Raw genomic sequence first — 18,361 nt, 5'->3', positions numbered from 1 at the left:
CTAACAAACAAATAAACCCAAAGAAAAAAAAAACGCTCTTTATTGAGTTGGTGATATGGATCTTGGTTGATATGCCAAAAGGATGGCCCACCCATCCTCTTTGGAGGTTTCTTAACATTTGTCATTTAATTTGACACTCTAGCCAAAAAAAATTAATTTAATACCACTAATTTGATGTGCAGGTATGCAATATTTTCAGTTTATAGTGATGAATTTGACTACTCATCTATGCTTAGATCTCACTCTAATTCTATTTGGAGCAAATTGTATCGACACCTTAAAATAGAGGTCTTAAAACACTGACACTTCACTTTATGTTTAAAAAATACAAATACCCTAAAATTAAATTTTTATTAGATACTTTATTAATCTAATTTGTCATTGAAAACCATTAAATCACTAGTTACTTTCTTTCAATTTAAAAAATATTCCAATCAAAATATGAAGAAGAAGAAAAAAACAGTTTTCAGTGACAAATTGATCTAGTGTGTCCAATGAAAATTCAATTTTGAGATGTTAAAATGTCAGTGCTTTAAAGCCTCCATTTTAGGATGTCAGTGCAATTTGTTCTTCTATTTATACAAGTTGATTACAAGTGATGGGGCCATTTAAGAATTAGGAAGAAGATTATAATCTGAAGCCAGATCTGATTCAAGCCTATCAATCAGATTATGAAAGAATAAATTAGCAGATTTTAAAATGTAATTTCCAGGACAAATATCAGAAATAAAAAGGTTTCCAACTGAACTTGATGAACTGGTGGAAAGAGACTAGTTTGGAATCAAGAATCAAACAAAGAAGGAAGAAAGAGAAAAGTAAAAGGATAATGGAAATTGAATCTAGAGTAACACCAGAAGTGATTATGGATTTTATTAGACTGCCACTCTTATAATAATAATAATTATTATTATTATTATTTTGGGTGTAACATCACTGTTAGTGTGCTGTTAAGAGAATAGAATGACAAAGAGAAAGGCCAACTGAGAAGTCATAGTCTTGAAGGAGTTCCTCCAGCCACCACTATAGTTTCTCCTGTAATATAAGAAGCATCATCAGAGGCCAAGAAAGCTGTTGCTGCAGCCATGTCTTCAGTGGTTCCAAGCCTGTTAAGTAAGGATCTCTCCTCAACAGCTTTTCTCTGCATGAAAATCCAACTCCTTTTAGCATCTAATACAAGTAAAGCACAGTGTTTTGCACACACAGAAAGACTTGGAAGTAAGAGAGAAATCTACCTTTAAAATAAATAAACAGTAATATCTTGTTAACACATGTAAAAGAAAATAATCAAGAGCCACACCCACTATAAATTTATACTAGTGCAGTCTATCTATGAAATAAAAAAGGTCTTATTCAACTAACCATGTGGAAAGCAACAAAATAAGTCATGTTGTTTTGGTCCATAGAAACAAGTCATAAACTAACAGATACTGAGGTAGTTGATGGTTTTATCTAATTGTATTGTATACAACTCAAGTTGCCAACAGTATTTTCAATAACTGGAACACAAAAAAATGGAACCACAATCTGAATTCTCAAATTATGACTGGTAAGCACATTAAAAACTCTATTTGGCTACCTTTGTGCATGATAGATCTGCATATCCAAAGATCTAATAAGACGGCGGGCCTCAGTGCAACTGCAAGATTGCCACATTGTGATCAAGTGTTTCTGGGTTCCAGTCTGGAAAAAACCTTTTTGCAAATGAGGATACATCAACTACAATCCTCCCCAGATCCCAATGGCAGATGTCAAATGCACTGGGTAACGCCCCTATTCAAGAATCTAACTCACATTTCTTTTTCCGTTGGGTGCAAATCTAATTTTCACAAACATTTTGTGAGTGATGCTCAGTAGGAACATAATCCAGAAGCTCACCCTTTCAGGATTTCATAAAAATAAAAAATAAAAGTAAACCAGGCCTCTCCCAAGAAAAAAAACCTACAAAATTCTTTGAACATCACCCTTGTATTTCAAAGCTCTATATAATCTATAAGAAACAAGGGAACTTATCCACAGTGGAATGATAGTAGTTACTACCGCATTCAAGTATATGAGTAAACCAGAATGAGTATGGACTATGGAGTGTCAACATCTTCACAATAACAGTGAGAATTCCAACACAGAGAAATAGATTGTACTTACCATGACTTTGTCTAGATCCAAGTCAAACCCAAGTGGAAGAAAGATAAACAACACAGAATTTTATTCATTTTAAAAAAAAAATTACTTACCACAATTTCATTATTTGTAATAAAACTAGCAAAGCGTGTTGGTACAAATCCAGGAGCAACACAATTGACTCGAGTATTTGGGGCCATCTCAGCTGCAAGCGCCTAGAAATTGAATAACGTCAAAATCATAGACAGACTATAGAAAAGAACAGCCGCAACATATGTTAAAAAGGAACAAAATGTGGTTGTAAATACTTTTAGGTTCATATTGTCGTTTATGAGAGAGTCCAGTAAACGTGCTCAATTTGCTCTCTCATAGTTTCTATCATCCTAAAGAGAATCCTAAGATCCTGCCATATGGTACAGGCTTAAGAACACAAAATGAATATACTTTAAGATGCAGCAAATAGATAACCTAGATCTGTAAGTATCTTAAGAGAAAAGTATAGAACCATCCAACTACCTTGGTAAGCCCAAGAAGAGCAGTTTTGGTCACCCCATACATGGCCATTGATCCACTTGGTTGATAGCCAGCAATAGAAGAAATAAGAACAACTGATGATCCCTCTTTCAAATGAGGTGCAGCATCCTGTAAGGACAACGGATTAGGCAACAAACCATAATTAGTTGTTGAGAATCTAGACTCTTTAACACTAAAAAATGATACAGAAAACTGAAAAGATGGCTCAGGAAGATTCGATGGTACAGACTTGAGAGTTCCTCAAGCCACGTGTTTCTTACCTGAGATAAATATATACATGCAGACTGCTGTTAGAACGGGAAAGATGAGGAATATATCTATGTAATCAGTACAGTTAATGGCAGGTGAAGGCAGGAGGGGGATGTGATGCTCTTCCAGCAGAAGCCAAAGAAGTTTCAAGGATGGGTCTGTGTTACCGTGTAAGTGTAGCCTTCTGAAAAAAGGTTCACATTTCCACAATGGGTTCTGGGGTGTGTGCCCCTTGGCTTTTGTTCTTGTACTTTCTTCTTCTTCTTCTACTTCTTTTTTTTTTTTTTTTTTTTTTTTTTTTTTGGGGGGGGGGGGGGTTGGTGTTGTGCTTTAGGACTACAGACCATAACGGGGTAGTCAAGATACACAAAAAAAAAACAGTACAACAAAATTTGGCCCAATATGGAACTTACCCAGGACATACTTTAATTCATTCTCCACTATTTCTCCACTTGTTGCAAGAGACATAAAGTGGTTCACTCCCTTATTAAAGTGGCTGAACCTAAAAAGTGCAATAATGTTTTGTGCATGGTTGTAAATGTAACATCAACACATTTGTTTCCAGGTGCTTTCCTGGCTTGTCTTTGCACCCCACCCCCTTCCAACTCTTCCAAGTGCTTTGAATCGCCTAGACACCATGACAACTATGGCTTGGTGACTTCTCTTGAAGGGGAGGATGCAGTCCCACAAACTAGTCTAGAAGATTCCTTGGGTTAATAGAATTTCCAACTACAAACAGAGTAAAACAAAAATAAAAATTTGTAGGATTATCAGTTCTTTATACCTAGTTAGCAGAATTGGATGTGAACCATTAAATGATGGATTCTGAATGTGTGCAATGCATGCTCCCAACAGATCTTTGTACAATGGTTACAGACTACCTGACAAGAACCTTGAATTTTCTTAACTGTATATCACCTTTAGTATAAGTATGGCAGCCTTGACATTGATCTCCCAGAGCTTATCAAGGGTAGCTTCTTCTGTTTCCAAGATAGCAGCAACAGAGGGATTGGCAGCAGCATTGGATACAACTACATCAATTCTTCCATATTTCTGCAATGTACGTACTTTACTAAGTAAAAGATGATAAAGCTAAATAATAATAATAATTAATTAATAAATCATCACGTAATGTTAGTTCAATAAATTTTTGGCTCCAATCAATTTTATTCACCCACAGTAACGAAGCCACAGATTCAGAAATATAGACAATGGCCAGAACCAACAACTGCAGACAAGAATAAAATGAAAAGAGACAAAAAGGAATTCAATTTTCATGCTACGTAAACCCACTTCAACCTCATTAACATTTATGATGCATAGTTATTCTCATAAAAGAAAAACATGTATGCTGTATGCGGTTTTACCACTCCGTATTTTCTTTTTTCGGCGTCCCCACTCCCTAAAGAATAAAAAAAAAAAGTACTCAAATTTCCCCAAAATGTTTCATAGCATCATATGAAGGAATTTAAATTGGCTAAATTTCAACCAACTGGATGATGACATGGATAACATACACATTGAATCTGGCACTTACAAACAGTAAATTGGCAGCTATAGCTGCATGTGCTGGATCCATACCCCAAAATGATACATCAAGACACTGTATGATGTTCTCTGCCAAGTTGAGTATTCTTTTATATGTAATTTGGTAAGCAGATCCCAATGAGAGCTGAACTCATGACCTCTTAGTTAGAAGGCATGCTTCTTGCCAACTGAGTTGCTCCCCTGGGGTCATGGGTGGAGCTACATTGGGACTGGGGGCCCCTCCTACCCCCCCCCCCCCCCCCCCCAAAAAAAAAAAAAAAAACTTTTTGAAATTTCCCTCGTGCTGTTCCCAACATTTTGAAAATTTTACCCTAGTCCTCTTTCCATTTGTGATATATCAGTACTTGGGCCCCTAATTGGAGAAAATTTTTAATAATAAAATTAACAGGTAGAATATTCAGTGTGTTTTGTGTGAAATATCAGTACTTGGCACCTCCCAATGTTAAATCCTGGCTCCACCCTTGCCTGGAGTTGATAAGTTGAGCATCAAAACTTATTCTATTTCCTCTGCACTTATATAGTAAATGGTCAAATAATAGGACCTGGAGAGACCAATTGCAAAATGAAGGGATAGTGCATCCAACAAGTGGTCTCCACAGTATTTTGTAACCTGTATCCTTCCCTCAACCCCAAAAGAACTAGTCCTACAAAGGTAAGAAATCATTGGACTCAGTTATCAAGGCAGCAAGGTGACAAAGGTGTTTGGGAACCTTCCTAAGTGACATGGCAATTAGGTAGTTGGAAGGCATTGCCTTGGAGAACAAAGCATTTTAGAGTACATTTTATCAACACAACTATTTCATGTAGCAAACGTACTAAAAACTTATATAATTCAACTATAAGCTAAATATTGAAGAGTCATAAAAATGCAAGATTACACCCCAAAAAAAGAGGGTTCATCTAATCATAATACAATAGCAACATAGCATAATAGCACATTATCATGATTTAAATAAATATGAAATTGAAAATAGTAATTATACTTACATCTGTGATGTCAAATAAGTGCCTTGTGCCTAGAGCATACAGTCAGTCTATAGATGAAAGTAGTATCCTTACCTCTTTGATGTCAAATAAGTCTCAGTCAATTTGTTATCTTTTATGATTAGGTTTTTATTTTTTCACCTTTTGATCTTAAAATGATCCCATGCTTCTCATTACATGATGACAAAGTATACAACCAATAATGTGGTGTTATGGAATAATTTTTTATCATTTAAAAAAAAAAACCCAAAAACATTAAATCTAAGATCGAAATACTAAAAAAGCAATCTCTCAGCCTATATGGCATTAATATGGTGCACAAGGCGTCGCCTTGGCATTGCCTAGAGAATAAAGCATGAATTTTTTTTCATGTACAAAGGCATGCCATCGATTTGGTGCCCATTAAACGACGCCCTACATGCGCTTCGATGACAGAGATGGGCTTCAAAGGTTTCATGGTTGAAGCATCAGATTAGATGCAGTTCATGTTAAGAAGACCAAGTTTGGATACGAAATCTTTTAGGGTCATGCAACTAGGGGTAAAGTTTGTGCATAGTGAGTAGAGCAGTCTCCACATATTACCAGGCGATTGGTACAGGGAGAATTTTGGATCATCACAAGATGCAACAAGAATTGTTGTTTTTTGCACCAAAACAGATACAAAGAGCCGAAGTTACACTAGGGATTACAAACAAATGACAAAACGCTCAATTCTCTTTTCAAAATAGAGAAGCAGGAAAACCTGATCAAGTTATGCAATACTGATAAACCCAAAAAAGGGGACTTAAAGGATCCGGTCCGGTTTGGTATCCACAGAATAATGATAGCTGGTGCTGTTGAAGTAAACAAAGATTAGATTTGGTCGAATGGAACAAGGGAAAGGAAAATGATGGACTACTTTGAGCAAATTCATGCTTAGACTAATAATTCCTATCCAACCACAACAGTCAGAAAGGTTGATCACTCCAACCTTATTCTGCGATATAAGTAATGCAAGAATGATCCTAAGAAGAGTGACCAGCAGAACCAAGATTGCCAAAATAGAGAATAGGTCCGTTTTTTACTGAAAATCTGATAATTAGAGAGGACGGTTTTAATAGCCAAATAATGTGCTTCAGTGGTCTATCCCATTCAAGGAATAGAGCTGCAAGGTTACAAACCATATAACAACGTAGCAATCTTGGAGAAGACAACTCACCAGCAGAACCAAGATTGCCAAAATAGAGAATAGGTCAGTTTTTTACTGAAAATCTGATAACTCGAGAAGGACGGTTCAAATTAGCCAAATACCGTGCTTGAGTGGTCTATCCCATTCAAGGAATAGAGCTGCAAGGTTACAAACCATATAACAAAGTAGCAATCTTGGAGGAATCCTAGTCCAACTAAATGAACAATGAACAGAGCAGCATAACGAGAACTGGTAATCTAGCTAATCAAACTCTGCAGAATAAATCAGATAACCGGAAGGCAATTTCCAATCTTGAAGCAATTCTGATCAATATTAAAAGAGATAGGATAGCAGAAACTATGCTGAAAACAGGTAGAATACAGGGGGCCGCTTATTTCAGAAAATAGGAGAAATTTGATATGGAGGTTGAGCTAAGTGGAACTGGTAGATAGAATATATAGTATAAGACAGAAATCTACCTAACCCCATAAAATATCCACCTTAAGAAGGCTGGAAAACTATGCAAGCATACTATCAATCTACATCTAGAGTTTATTAATTGACCCTCTAAAAGTTGAACTAATTTTGTAACTCAAAATACTAATTTCAAAAGCCAAAAAAAAAAAAAGATTATTTGACCTTCCTACTCAACATAGGACTTTAGAAAGATAGACTTGGAACGAGAACTGGACTCAATGTCCAAATAACACTAGGAATTTACTGAGCCAACTATTAACATAAAAATGACTCCAGTAACTACTTGGATTTTGAACTAAACTGATTTTACTTGACCAGTCTCATAATCCAAAGTCCTACCCATATTAGAGGTCAATTAAAATAGCTTACAGCACACTAAAAATCCCTCTAGGCTAAAGCTGAACATATGAACCAAGCCTAACGCTTGTTTCCACTAAACTAATCCCACACGAATCATCTTATGGATGTTTTATCTTATATTTTTTACAGTAAAAAGCCATAGATACTCATTCTTGTCATCTCTCTGCCATCTTGCACGCAGCTCTAAGTTGTCACCAACCGTATACCCATCACCTCATCACTGCCCTTCCATTGTTGCTCGTCATTTTCTGTTGACTGAGCCAAAACCAAAAACCTTGATGTTCATGACCCGATCCAATAAGTCAAAGAGTCATACACTCTTTCATAAGTCAGTTAAAAAAAATGGAATTGTTAATATATTTGTTAAAACTATCTGGAATTGGATCTCAGTGGCACAAAAACAATAACTAACGTCTGACGGGCTCCTTATCTCTACTAGCTACTCTTTCATAAGTCGATTAAAAAAGATGGAATTGTTAAAATATTTGTTAACACTGTTTGGAATTGGATCTTGATGGCACAAAAATGAGAACTGACAGGCTTCTAATCTCTAGTAGCTACCTCTATGAATGTTTACCAATGCAGAATTCCACAAGAAGGGAACAGCCTAATTTTTTTAATTTTTGTTAAGTTTTCAGGGTTAGCATGAACCAACAATTCAATATTGATTCCAGTTAGACTAAATTTTAAATGTTAAATGGGTTATACGGGTCATGAGCTTAGTATTTTGGGTTTTCATGGACCAATTCTATAAGCCAAGTATCAGGAATTTGAGTCTTATATAGGATTAGGTGTTATACGAGAAAATAAATTGAGGTGGCATGGACACGTTCAAGGAAGGCCCTTAAAAGCCCTTGTACAAAGAAGTGAATTAAACCAAATTGAATGAATTAGAAGAACTAGGGGTAAACCTAAGATAACCTTAAAGGAAGTGGTGACAAAGGAAACACATAGCTTAGGCCTTGTATCTAGTATGGCCTCAAAAAGAGCTGATTGGAAGATAACAAACCATGTAGCCAACCCCATTTAGTTGGGACAACGCTTATCATTGTTGTTATATAAGATTAGGTATTAGTTTGTACTTTGCTCAATTCTAGATGGTTTCAACGTAAGAAACCTTTGCTGTAAAGAATAGCCTAGCTCATGCATCGGATTTCCTACCACTTTTTTCTATTACTAAGAATCTATAATATAAGGTGGTCAGAATTTAGAAAGAAGAGAAAATTGGCCTGAAGTTTTGGGTCTTTTTTCACTTTTTTGGGTTAAGTTAGCCTTAATTTTAAATGCCGAATGGACTAGATAGGCCATGGGCCATGCGCTTAGTGTTTTGAATTCTCTACTTTATCATTCTATAACCTTAGGTATTAAGGATTGAGATGTTTAACTCCTTATAACCTAGGGGCCACTCACACAAGGGTGTTAGGGCCCTAGGATGACGCCATGTGGAGGAGAGAGAGTATTAGGGTTAGTTGAGAGGTAATAAATAGAAGGGAAATTGAGTGGAGAGGACATCAAATGTGAGATAAGTGATTCTTGGGCACCCGTAGGCTGAGGGGCACTGTGAGGTGTTGGGGGTGACTAGCACCATTAAAACCAGCTTTATCCTTGTTATTTCTTGTATTTCATATTGATTTTTAGAGTGATTAGTAGGTTCTTATCAAAGGGTGTTTAGTGCTCCTCACCATATCCAAGGAGAATTCGACATTCTCAATCAACGCAATATGACCTGGTCTCATGCAGTTGTGGAGTCAGCATGGACCTACCAAAAAAAAAAAAGGAGAAAAACACAATACTAATTCAACCTTTCTGATAAAGCTATAGATTTTGTTGTGGTTTACTCTGAGCTGTAGTTTGCTTTACTAAGATGCAATGGAAACCGAAGTGGGATGCCGAGTAGCTTGGTGGGAAGCCATGCAAACTGGAGAGATGTTGGTCAAGCCCAGATGGAAGGTATGGGACATATCTGTACTTCTCTTAGAGTTAGAATATGAATGTATGATCCCTTAATCAAACACCAGTGTTCTTTTGTTTGAATTTTCTTTCCAGGAATCAAAGAGAGTTGAGCCTATGATATCATAATTTTGAGATCTTGGTTGAGCTCTAGGTGGCAGCCGCAGAACATATCTTTTTCCCATCTCCCCCCCCCCCCCCCCCAAAAAAAAAAAAAAAAAAAAAAAACTAAACATATCATTTTCCCTCAATGTCAGATGTTATTCTCTTCTTCAAACTAATACCAGTTGTTTCTTTAAACCTCAAGGAGAGCTAAACTTATGACCATGCATATCTTTGCCATCTAAGTAACCCCCTTGCAGTAAAAGTAAAAGAACTTCTCTAATCTATTACCTAAGTTAAAAGTCACTAATATTTTAGTGCTTATTCTTACCTCTAACTCCTATTGAATTCTTCTCAAATTGTAGGACAGTTTCTGTTGCTGAAACAGCCTCGAACCATCCTATCAAGCCCCCAGGTTGCTGGCGGTATCCCAGCGTTTTGCTTGTTTAATAACTGTCAGAATGTAGTGCTCCTGTGAGATGCATTAACAACCTTGGTAGGAAGCCAAGTGAACTGGGTGAGATGCTTGCTGAGTTCTAGGTGAAACCATGAGAGATCTAGTCGACATCTTTCTTTCTTATTTCCTTTCTTCCTAAGCCTCCAAGCTCTCAAGGCGTGTTTCTGTTTTCTCATTCATCCAGATATCAGTTGTTATTATTCTTTGATCTTCTCGGTCATATTCTATCCACTTCCTTTTTTCTTTTCCTTTAATTTTTTTTTTCTTTTTCGGGGGTGGGGGGGGATACACTGTCCACTAACTTCTATTGAGCTTCTTCTTAGTTTAAAGCCTGGGTTTGTTACAGCTGATACAAACAAACATAGAAGAGATAAAATGAGGATGTCGAAACTGATAACTGGTTAAAGTAGGAAGTAAAATAAGGCTAGACAAATTAGACCTAAACATAATTTATTTCGGAACTTCATACTCCCCCCCCCCCCCCACACCCCACTCCACCCCATGGATGAAATGATCTTCAGTTATTTTCAACAATTATAGTCCCCTAATGGCAAACCCTTAAGCATAATAATATTCTCGACCAGCTAAGAATTTAGTTATAGAAAATTTGAGAGGACACCGTCTTAAAGACCCCAGTTGACTTAGGGATTTCATTCAACCGGATCACAATATTTGGTTAATGCCGAGTTAAACATTTTCAACTTCAACGAAGAAGTTGGGACTTGCAAACCCACGAACTGGGACTCTCTTCCCCGTTCGAAAATTGAGATCAATTGAATCATCAAACAATGCTCTACCTGTCTATCCTAGCCCCGGACTGTAGATCAAATGATCCACCTGGTAAATCTTTCCTCGTTGTAGTAACAGATCAACAGCAACAATTGGATAGAAAGAATGAAATTCATCATTACGCCATTTTCAGCTTTTCCCATACCTGAATAGTTTGATCTATGAGTTGCTTCCTGTGCTGGGCATTCGATACATGACAAACGACCCCCAATACTTGGATTCCTCGAGCTCTGAGCTTTTCAGCGGCCTCATCTACGTTTTTCTGCAAGAATTGAACCCAACCCAGATGAATTCGAAAGGAGAAATATTTAAATATAGTTAGAAAACAATTGAAAAAAGTAATCTCTCCCAGGCAAACGACGAAGGAAATCCCAAAACCTGTTTACGAGAAGAGAGGACAACAGATGCTCCTTCCAAGCCAAGTCTCTCTGCGATACTGTAACCGATTCCCTGTGTCGAGGCGGTTACAATCGCCACCTTCCCTTGGAATCTCTTACCCATTTTCTCCATTACCTATTTCTTTTGTTGCAGACACACGATCTTACAAGGCTGATTCCAAAATCCACAACACCGACAAAAAAATGTCTCTACCAAGAACAGAAAGACAAAATGATTTCTCTGAACATATATATCTTCGTAAAGAATTTGGTTTTTTTTCTGGGGTAAGTGTAAATAAATTGATATCATGAGACTTAAAAATTATTTTCCCTGAAAGAATAAATCATACCATGATGCCATTATTTCTCTCTCTTTTTTTTCTTTTTTTTTTTTCTTTTATTCAAATTTTTAGAGTTTTTTCTGGGTAAGATTACATTTTTTTTTCCCCGTAAATGGCAAAGATTACATGCATTTCTAAAATAACTTTATATAGGTATTTTACTAGTTATCTTTATTTGAACACACACTTTACATTTATTATAGTGTATCAAAATATCTAGCATTATTACGAGCTTTCAAAAATTAAACCATTTTTCTATAATTCATATATTACACTCTACAATGTCATGTTTTTATCGCTGCTTAGTAAGAATAAGTCCAACCATGCAATAATTCGAAAAAGTTTTAGCCTTAATCTTCTCTATACTCACCATGGCTACAAAATGTCTAGGCTCAAATTTATCAATCGTTATTTTAAATTTTCATTTTTTTTTGTCTATCCATCTCTCTTTTTTCCTTTTCCTTTTTTAGTCCGCTTTCAAATGCCAAGTGTCTCCATTTCCCATTATTGTGGTACTCGCCTTTCTTTTTTTTTAAGATAGTATTTTTCATCCTCCAACTTTTTAAGTTCAATTTTATGTGACTTGTTTTTTTTTAAATTATATTTGGAGTGAATGACCATATTCCTATCTGTTTGCCATCACCAAATTGTTTCTAACTATATTTACATCTTCGATTCTTATGAACCACTTGAGAATTGAAATCATTAAACCCTACTTATACATTTTAAAATATAAAATGCATATATGAAATATATGCTAGAAAGAAAATTTTATTGTGTTCTTCAGATTTTTCATTCTTGTATTGCTCTTATTTTAGAAGTTGTTCTTCTACATTTAATAAATCATTCATCTACCGTCAACAAAGAAAAAGAGATGAAAAAGATAGTTTCTTTGGATTTAGTACAGAAAAAAGAAAATAGTCCTTTTACATTCAACAATGAAAAAGAAGATGAAGAAGATTGGAAAGAGTAATGACACTAGTAGCATTTTTTATGGTGATATGCTTCAAGATGTTTAAATCTTGCTTCGCTTGCCATAGTCGATAGCCAAATTGATAGGTGTTTCTTTGTGTTCTCTATTTCAATATTTTTTGGGTTGTAGGAAAAACAATCTACAACCATTTCGTCCTTCTAATTGAAACGATTTATATTAATCATTAGGAATACCGTAATTATTGAACCTGCAAATAAAAATGTTTCAATTATTTGAATATTTAATTATTAAATATTTGTTATTAACAATATTAGATAAAATCTAAGAAAATGAGTAAAGAGTGATAAATGAAAAAGAAGAACATTAAAGTTTATGAAAAGTGTAGGAATCAAAATGTATATGAGACAATTGCTAACATTATTTAGAAATTTTAAGTAGTAAAAAATAATCATATTTTTTGGCTACATGCTTTTATAGTAGTATTATAACATAATATTATAAGTTTCATAATGGCATAAAATGCTTTAAAAATGAATAAACAAAAGTCTTCTTAAGGCCTTGTGAAGTTGTGAGGTGGAGCGAGTAATTTTCATTCAATTTGGGTGTTGTCGGACGCTCTTTGCTATTATTTCATTTTGATTCTCACGATACTGTCTATTTTAGGAACCAATGCAAAGTACATACACATTCTCTCATGGTTTTCAAGGCCTTGCTATGCAAGCTTTATCTTAGTGAATAATAAATTATCATCTAGGATACTAGATACACTATACTTATATTTTTCTTAAGAAAATATTAAAAAAATATATTTTTTTACTTTCAAAGTTATTTAAAAAATGTGGTAAACCATAGACAAATCAACTTTCTTGCCCATAAATAACAAAAATACATTCTTGTATGTCTAGGTACACTATGTTCTACTATAAAGATATCAATTTAAAATTAATAAAATAAAACTTATGATAATACAATCGTTGATTTATATATGTTTCTCTCGTTCTTTTAAGTCAAATAGAAAAATTTTTTTTTCTCTATCATCTTTTTCTCATTCAAAACAGAGAGTTCATATACTATTCATAAAGATTAAAATCTAATTGGCATGAGCTAGTTCTTTGCTGATTTTCTTTGCAGATCTCATGTCACACATTTCTTATGACATTTTGTTTGATGAAAATTGGTTTTTTTTTAAGTAAAAATTGTTGTTGAAGTTAAATAGCACATAAAATTTTTTTTAATTAATTGGTTTAACGGAAAACCATCTAGAAAATACATGGATAAACCACCCAACCACTTGGTTTGGTACTGGCTAACTTTGGGTTAGGGATTGACGATTACGTTATTTTTATAAGTTCGTAATTTGAGTAATTTGTTTAAGATTTGCTTTATTATTGCTTTCTCTTGAAAGAGGAAAAATTGGTCAAGGGGGATCCGCTTTGTAACAAACTTTGTGGATGCAAAAACTCCGTGGGAGACTCACCCACATCAGGTTGAATCAACTGGTTGAAATGGTATTAGTCGATGGGAAATCCTTGGAAACCGGGGTTGGCAAACCAAAAAAAAAAAGAGAATCAAATCCGTGACATCTTCACTAAAAGGTATCGGTCATTATCAATTGAGCAACCCCTTCAATGGTAGTAAAATAAAAAATTATAACTCACTTTTCGAGAATCTTAGGTTTGATAAGGAATTGGGTTCAACCCACATCGATCCATTTTCTAAATTAAACCGGATTTATGTTGAACCGGGTTGTCATTATGAGGCACCACGTGGAATTTTCGTTCAGTTAATTTCTCTCCTTAGGTGAACAAACCTGTATTTGTATCCATTATATTTGTAGGTTCTCTGCTTCTGATCTCTGTTACAGAAAGCTGTTTGCAGAGGAGGATAGACATGGGCTTGAAGGTTCATGCACTGTCTTTTTCTATAATCTCTTAGAATCTCTCCTTAAATTGCATATTTGTTGTGGTAATCAAATCATGGTTCTTTTTATCCTTGTCTTCTTTCCCAATTTGTTCCGTTGCATGGGCCTCTGTTTTTTTTATTTGTTGGGTTTATTTAGAACTGCAATTGGGAGATTGTTTTTGGTCTTGATGGTTTAGACATCATTCATTTAGATCAAAATGATGTAATGCAGGGAAATGAGGGTTAGTAGATTCAGTTTTGTTCTTAGGGTTTTTAGTTAATTAGTTCTTTACTTCTCATGAGATTTATGTTAGCAGTTCTAATTCGATTTATAATGTTCTTAAAAATAATGCCCAAAAATAGGATTTTTTAAAGGGAAATCAGGAAATTCTGGTTTATTCTTTGCCAAGATCTGTTATAATCCCATATGTTTCTTTGCATGAAATTAAGGATCTTCTCCTAAAGGTGTGAATCACTAGTGAATTAAACCTTCGTGTATAGAGTCTTTTCTGGACTAATCTATTTCATTATATGTCCTGCTTCCAAACTCCAAATCACCACCTATTAATTTTTCTCTTTTCTATATTGAATTTGGAATGAAATGAGAGATTTTGGTTATTATCTTTGTTTCTTGCAAGGCAAAGTTCATTTTCTGGGTTTTGTGTGAGTTTGCATGTGTGAATTCACTTGATATTTGTTGCTTATATTGGAATTGAAGTGCTCCATAACTGTTTCAATGCTTTATTTAGTTACACTTTCCTGACCATAACTACCTTTTGAGTTGATCTGCATCTTAAAATTAGGCCAGATAATGAAATAATCATACAAAAAATCAATTATAGAACACTATTTGATATCCTGATTTTTAGTTTCTGCCCTGTGCTGATTTTCATCTTCCCAAAGACCCAGTTTGGAGTCTATGGACCTTCTGAGTGGAACCATGAAACCTGCACCTATTTTGCTCTGTTCTATAACTATGTTACAATTATCTGAATTTGGCTTGTTGAGGTTGCCTGTTTTACCAAATTCTGATATTGATCACAGTTCAATACAGTAATTTTGGATTTTGATGGGAATTTGTGTTACTTGATGTCTTCATGTTGTCCTATTCCTATAATGTCAAAAGCCTATGAAATATCAACCTATACCAAAGATTCTAGTTTGCATGCCCATCCTGCATTCAAGTATCGACTGTTTGTGCCAATATCATAAACTTCAACATCTTCATCAAGAACTGCTTTGAAGTACTTGAAATGGGTTTTCAATGCATTCCATTATAATAATACCAACCTTTTGCAAGGAGGTTTTTGGGTAATGGGAGAGAGAGCTGCCCATTATTAAAGTTTGAGCTGTTATTGTATTGCAATATGCTGAAGTCTATCTGAATCAATGTCTCTACTATGAGTTAAGAAACATTTTGATGCGATTTTGATGCTTTTGAAACTTTTATTACCTGCTAAAGTAGCACAAGTAAATGGCAGAAGAAAATCATTATGAATTTGTTGGACCTTGTGCAGGAAGAATTCGAAGAGCATGCTGCCAAAGCAAAGACTCTACCTGAGACCACAACTAATGAGAACAAGCTGATCCTCTATGGTCTCTACAAGCAAGCAACTGTTGGACCTGTTAACACCAGTATGTAGAATTGTAGATTGATCACTTCCCTACCATGAGAAACCACATATGTTTGTTTAGCTTTTAACCCTACTATTCTCTTTGTAGGCCGACCTGGGGTGTTCAGTATGACAGACAGGGCAAAGTGGGATGCATGGAAGGCAGTGGAAGGTATTAGTTAACCTGCAATTCTGATACATGTTCTGGACCAATTTTGTTTCTCAAACAATTGGTGCAAGGATCATATGTTTATACGTAATTTGCTTTTTCTTTTCAGGAAAATCAAAGGAGGAAGCCATGAGTGATTACATTACCAAGGTGAAGCAGTTGAAGGAAGAAGCAGCTGCCTCTGCCTGATGTTTCTTACAAGGTGTTACACTGAAAAATCAGAATGTGCATTTAGTTGTTCAAGTTCTTGAAATCGTGTGATGGTGGACTCTGTTCCTTATAGCTAATAGAATTTCTATTTGAATGTATGCAAACAAGAACTTACCAATGGGGTTAAGAGAGCATCAATAAAATTAGCAAACCAGTCACCCTAGCAATCTTTTGCGTGTTTCAAATTTTTTGGGTTCACACTTTCATAATTGATTATTCATGTTAGCTTTGTTTTCCTTTTCCTTGCAATCCTCTCTGGTTGATTATAAGTTGTGCTCCTTTCTTTTTTGGGTAATTTTCATCTGGACCCCCTGAGGTTCAGTCCATGTCATTTTTAGTCCAAATAAATGGACACTTTGCATCTACCTCCCCTGAAGTATCCAATAAGATCGATTAAGGACAAATTGTAAATTTTATGACAAAAATACTCTCACTTGTAAAAACTAATTTTTACTCTATTTTAAAAAGGGAATCCTCCTGGTTCCTGTTTCTCGTTGTTCAGTAACAGGACCAAACAGATAGAGCAAAAAAGATTAGCAGCGACAGCTTCTCTTAAACCATCTAAGACCACCTCTTTTGACTGTTCAACCATCTGTAAAAAGAGAAAAGAAACATGGGTTTCAACAGTATAAACCACAAGCATATTTTGAATGAGAATCAAATTGAAACCAATAGTAACCATTCTGGGACCGAGAATTGGACCTGAGAGGTCAGGAGATGGCATTGGATTGGACATCGAGAGCTGGGTTGTGGAGTAATCCCTGTTCTTAGGCGGCCATTCGTTGAAAAAATGCAGCAGTGGTTATTGTGGTACTTCTTCCCTATCCACCTTCATTTGTCTTTCAGATTTGATGTCGGTACCCAAAACAAAGCAGGGTTGCTCTTCATTCTGCCGCTGTTCTTGTTGTTTATAAATGGAATTGAAGTTCTGCAACTGAAATTGAGTGTACTCACCTTGTAAAGCAAAACAACTCTTCTGTTTTGATTGAGATACAGAGGAGTTCACCTTGGAGGCGTCAACTGCCATGATTATCAAAGGGAGACTCATGGACATTCCTAACAGTCCCTGAAGTTTCAGAGAAGAAGGCAATCTCATCCACATCGCCCTTCACCCCATGTGGGTACCTGCTTCTTCATACCATCTTTGTGATCAAACGGGGGAAAGAGAAAAGCGAAGCACACAAAAAATTAAAAATTAAAAAATAAAAATGAAAAACCCTTCTTTCACACAGTCCTGTAATCTTTATCAGCATGAGAGTAACATCCACTGTCCATAAGCAGAGGGGTGTTGCTGTTTTGGGGTGAGAAACCAAGAGTCCTGATCCTCAACCGTCTTCCCGACCACCGCTTTACCACCACAAATTACTTTCGTTTTTTTTTTAATATTTTTTACACTGGGGCCCACCTGATAAAGATTTAAATATTCCACTCTTTTGATTTTCACCGTTGGATTTAATTGTAAAGACATTATGCAAATCTTATGGTAGAATAGAGGTGAGGGTATTTTTGTCATAAAAATCACAATTTGTCATTAATTAATCTTATTGGATACCTCAGGGGAGGTAGATGCAAAGTGTCCATTTAGTTGGACTAAAAATGACATGGACCAAACCTCAGGGGGTCCAGATGAAAATTACCCTTCTTTTTTCGAATGAAAAAGGGAACTAAAGAACAAAATCCCTCAAATTTTGATATTCCAAAGTACATACGGCTTCACACCTTTGCATGAGCCATTACGCAACTGAATTATCAATGCAGACTTTCATCTCTTTGTACCCTTTCAGTAGTTGTGATTTCCTCACATCTCTTCATTTATTTAGAAGGAGTTTATTTTTGGTTCACCTTGTTACTACTTAGAGATGAATAATGAATCTTTATCTTAAATGTATGGCGGAGAGGTTTAAAAGGATTTTTTATCGGATAGAAGATTCAAATTCTGATTCGTAACGGTTCTAAGTATATTCCATTTAAAAAGATTTTTTATCGGATAGAAGATTCAAATTCTGATTCGTAACGGTTCTAAGTATATTCCATTACCGGTAGTGATTTTACACCTCAAAGGTTATTTTTAAGCAATAT

The 18,361-nt window shown here is 35.4% G+C and overlaps 2 protein-coding genes across 2 annotated transcripts; one reads left to right on the top strand and one right to left on the bottom strand.

The window, feature by feature from the left end:
* Nucleotides 1-550: 550 nt before the first annotated feature.
* IBR1 (indole-3-butyric acid response 1) lies at nucleotides 551-11,349 on the bottom strand. The gene is made up of 6 exons (XM_089138297.1): nucleotides 11,115-11,349; nucleotides 10,882-10,998; nucleotides 3,820-3,954; nucleotides 2,635-2,760; nucleotides 2,232-2,333; nucleotides 551-1,138 (listed from the first exon to the last, which is right to left on the bottom strand). Exons 1-6 carry the CDS (start codon nucleotides 11,244-11,246, stop codon nucleotides 989-991), a joined length of 762 nt encoding a protein of 253 aa, XP_088994423.1. The 5' UTR covers nucleotides 11,247-11,349; the 3' UTR covers nucleotides 551-988.
* Nucleotides 11,350-14,234: 2,885 nt separating this feature from the next.
* Nucleotides 14,235-16,465, top strand: LOC149002847 (acyl-CoA-binding protein). The gene is made up of 4 exons (XM_089138114.1): nucleotides 14,235-14,290; nucleotides 15,808-15,925; nucleotides 16,013-16,075; nucleotides 16,182-16,465. The coding sequence occupies exons 1-4, from the start codon at nucleotides 14,279-14,281 to the stop codon at nucleotides 16,259-16,261; spliced, it is 273 nt and encodes a 90-aa protein (XP_088994240.1). The 5' UTR covers nucleotides 14,235-14,278; the 3' UTR covers nucleotides 16,262-16,465.
* The last annotated feature ends 1,896 nt before the right edge of the window (nucleotides 16,466-18,361 follow it).

This window comes from Hakea prostrata, chromosome 10 (assembly GCF_041222555.1).
Source record: "Hakea prostrata isolate BN-2017 chromosome 10, UWA_Hpros_2, whole genome shotgun sequence".
Taxonomy (NCBI): domain Eukaryota; kingdom Viridiplantae; phylum Streptophyta; class Magnoliopsida; order Proteales; family Proteaceae; genus Hakea; species Hakea prostrata.
Note: the sequence above shows the minus strand (reverse complement) of the source record. Positions and strands in the feature narration are given on the sequence as shown.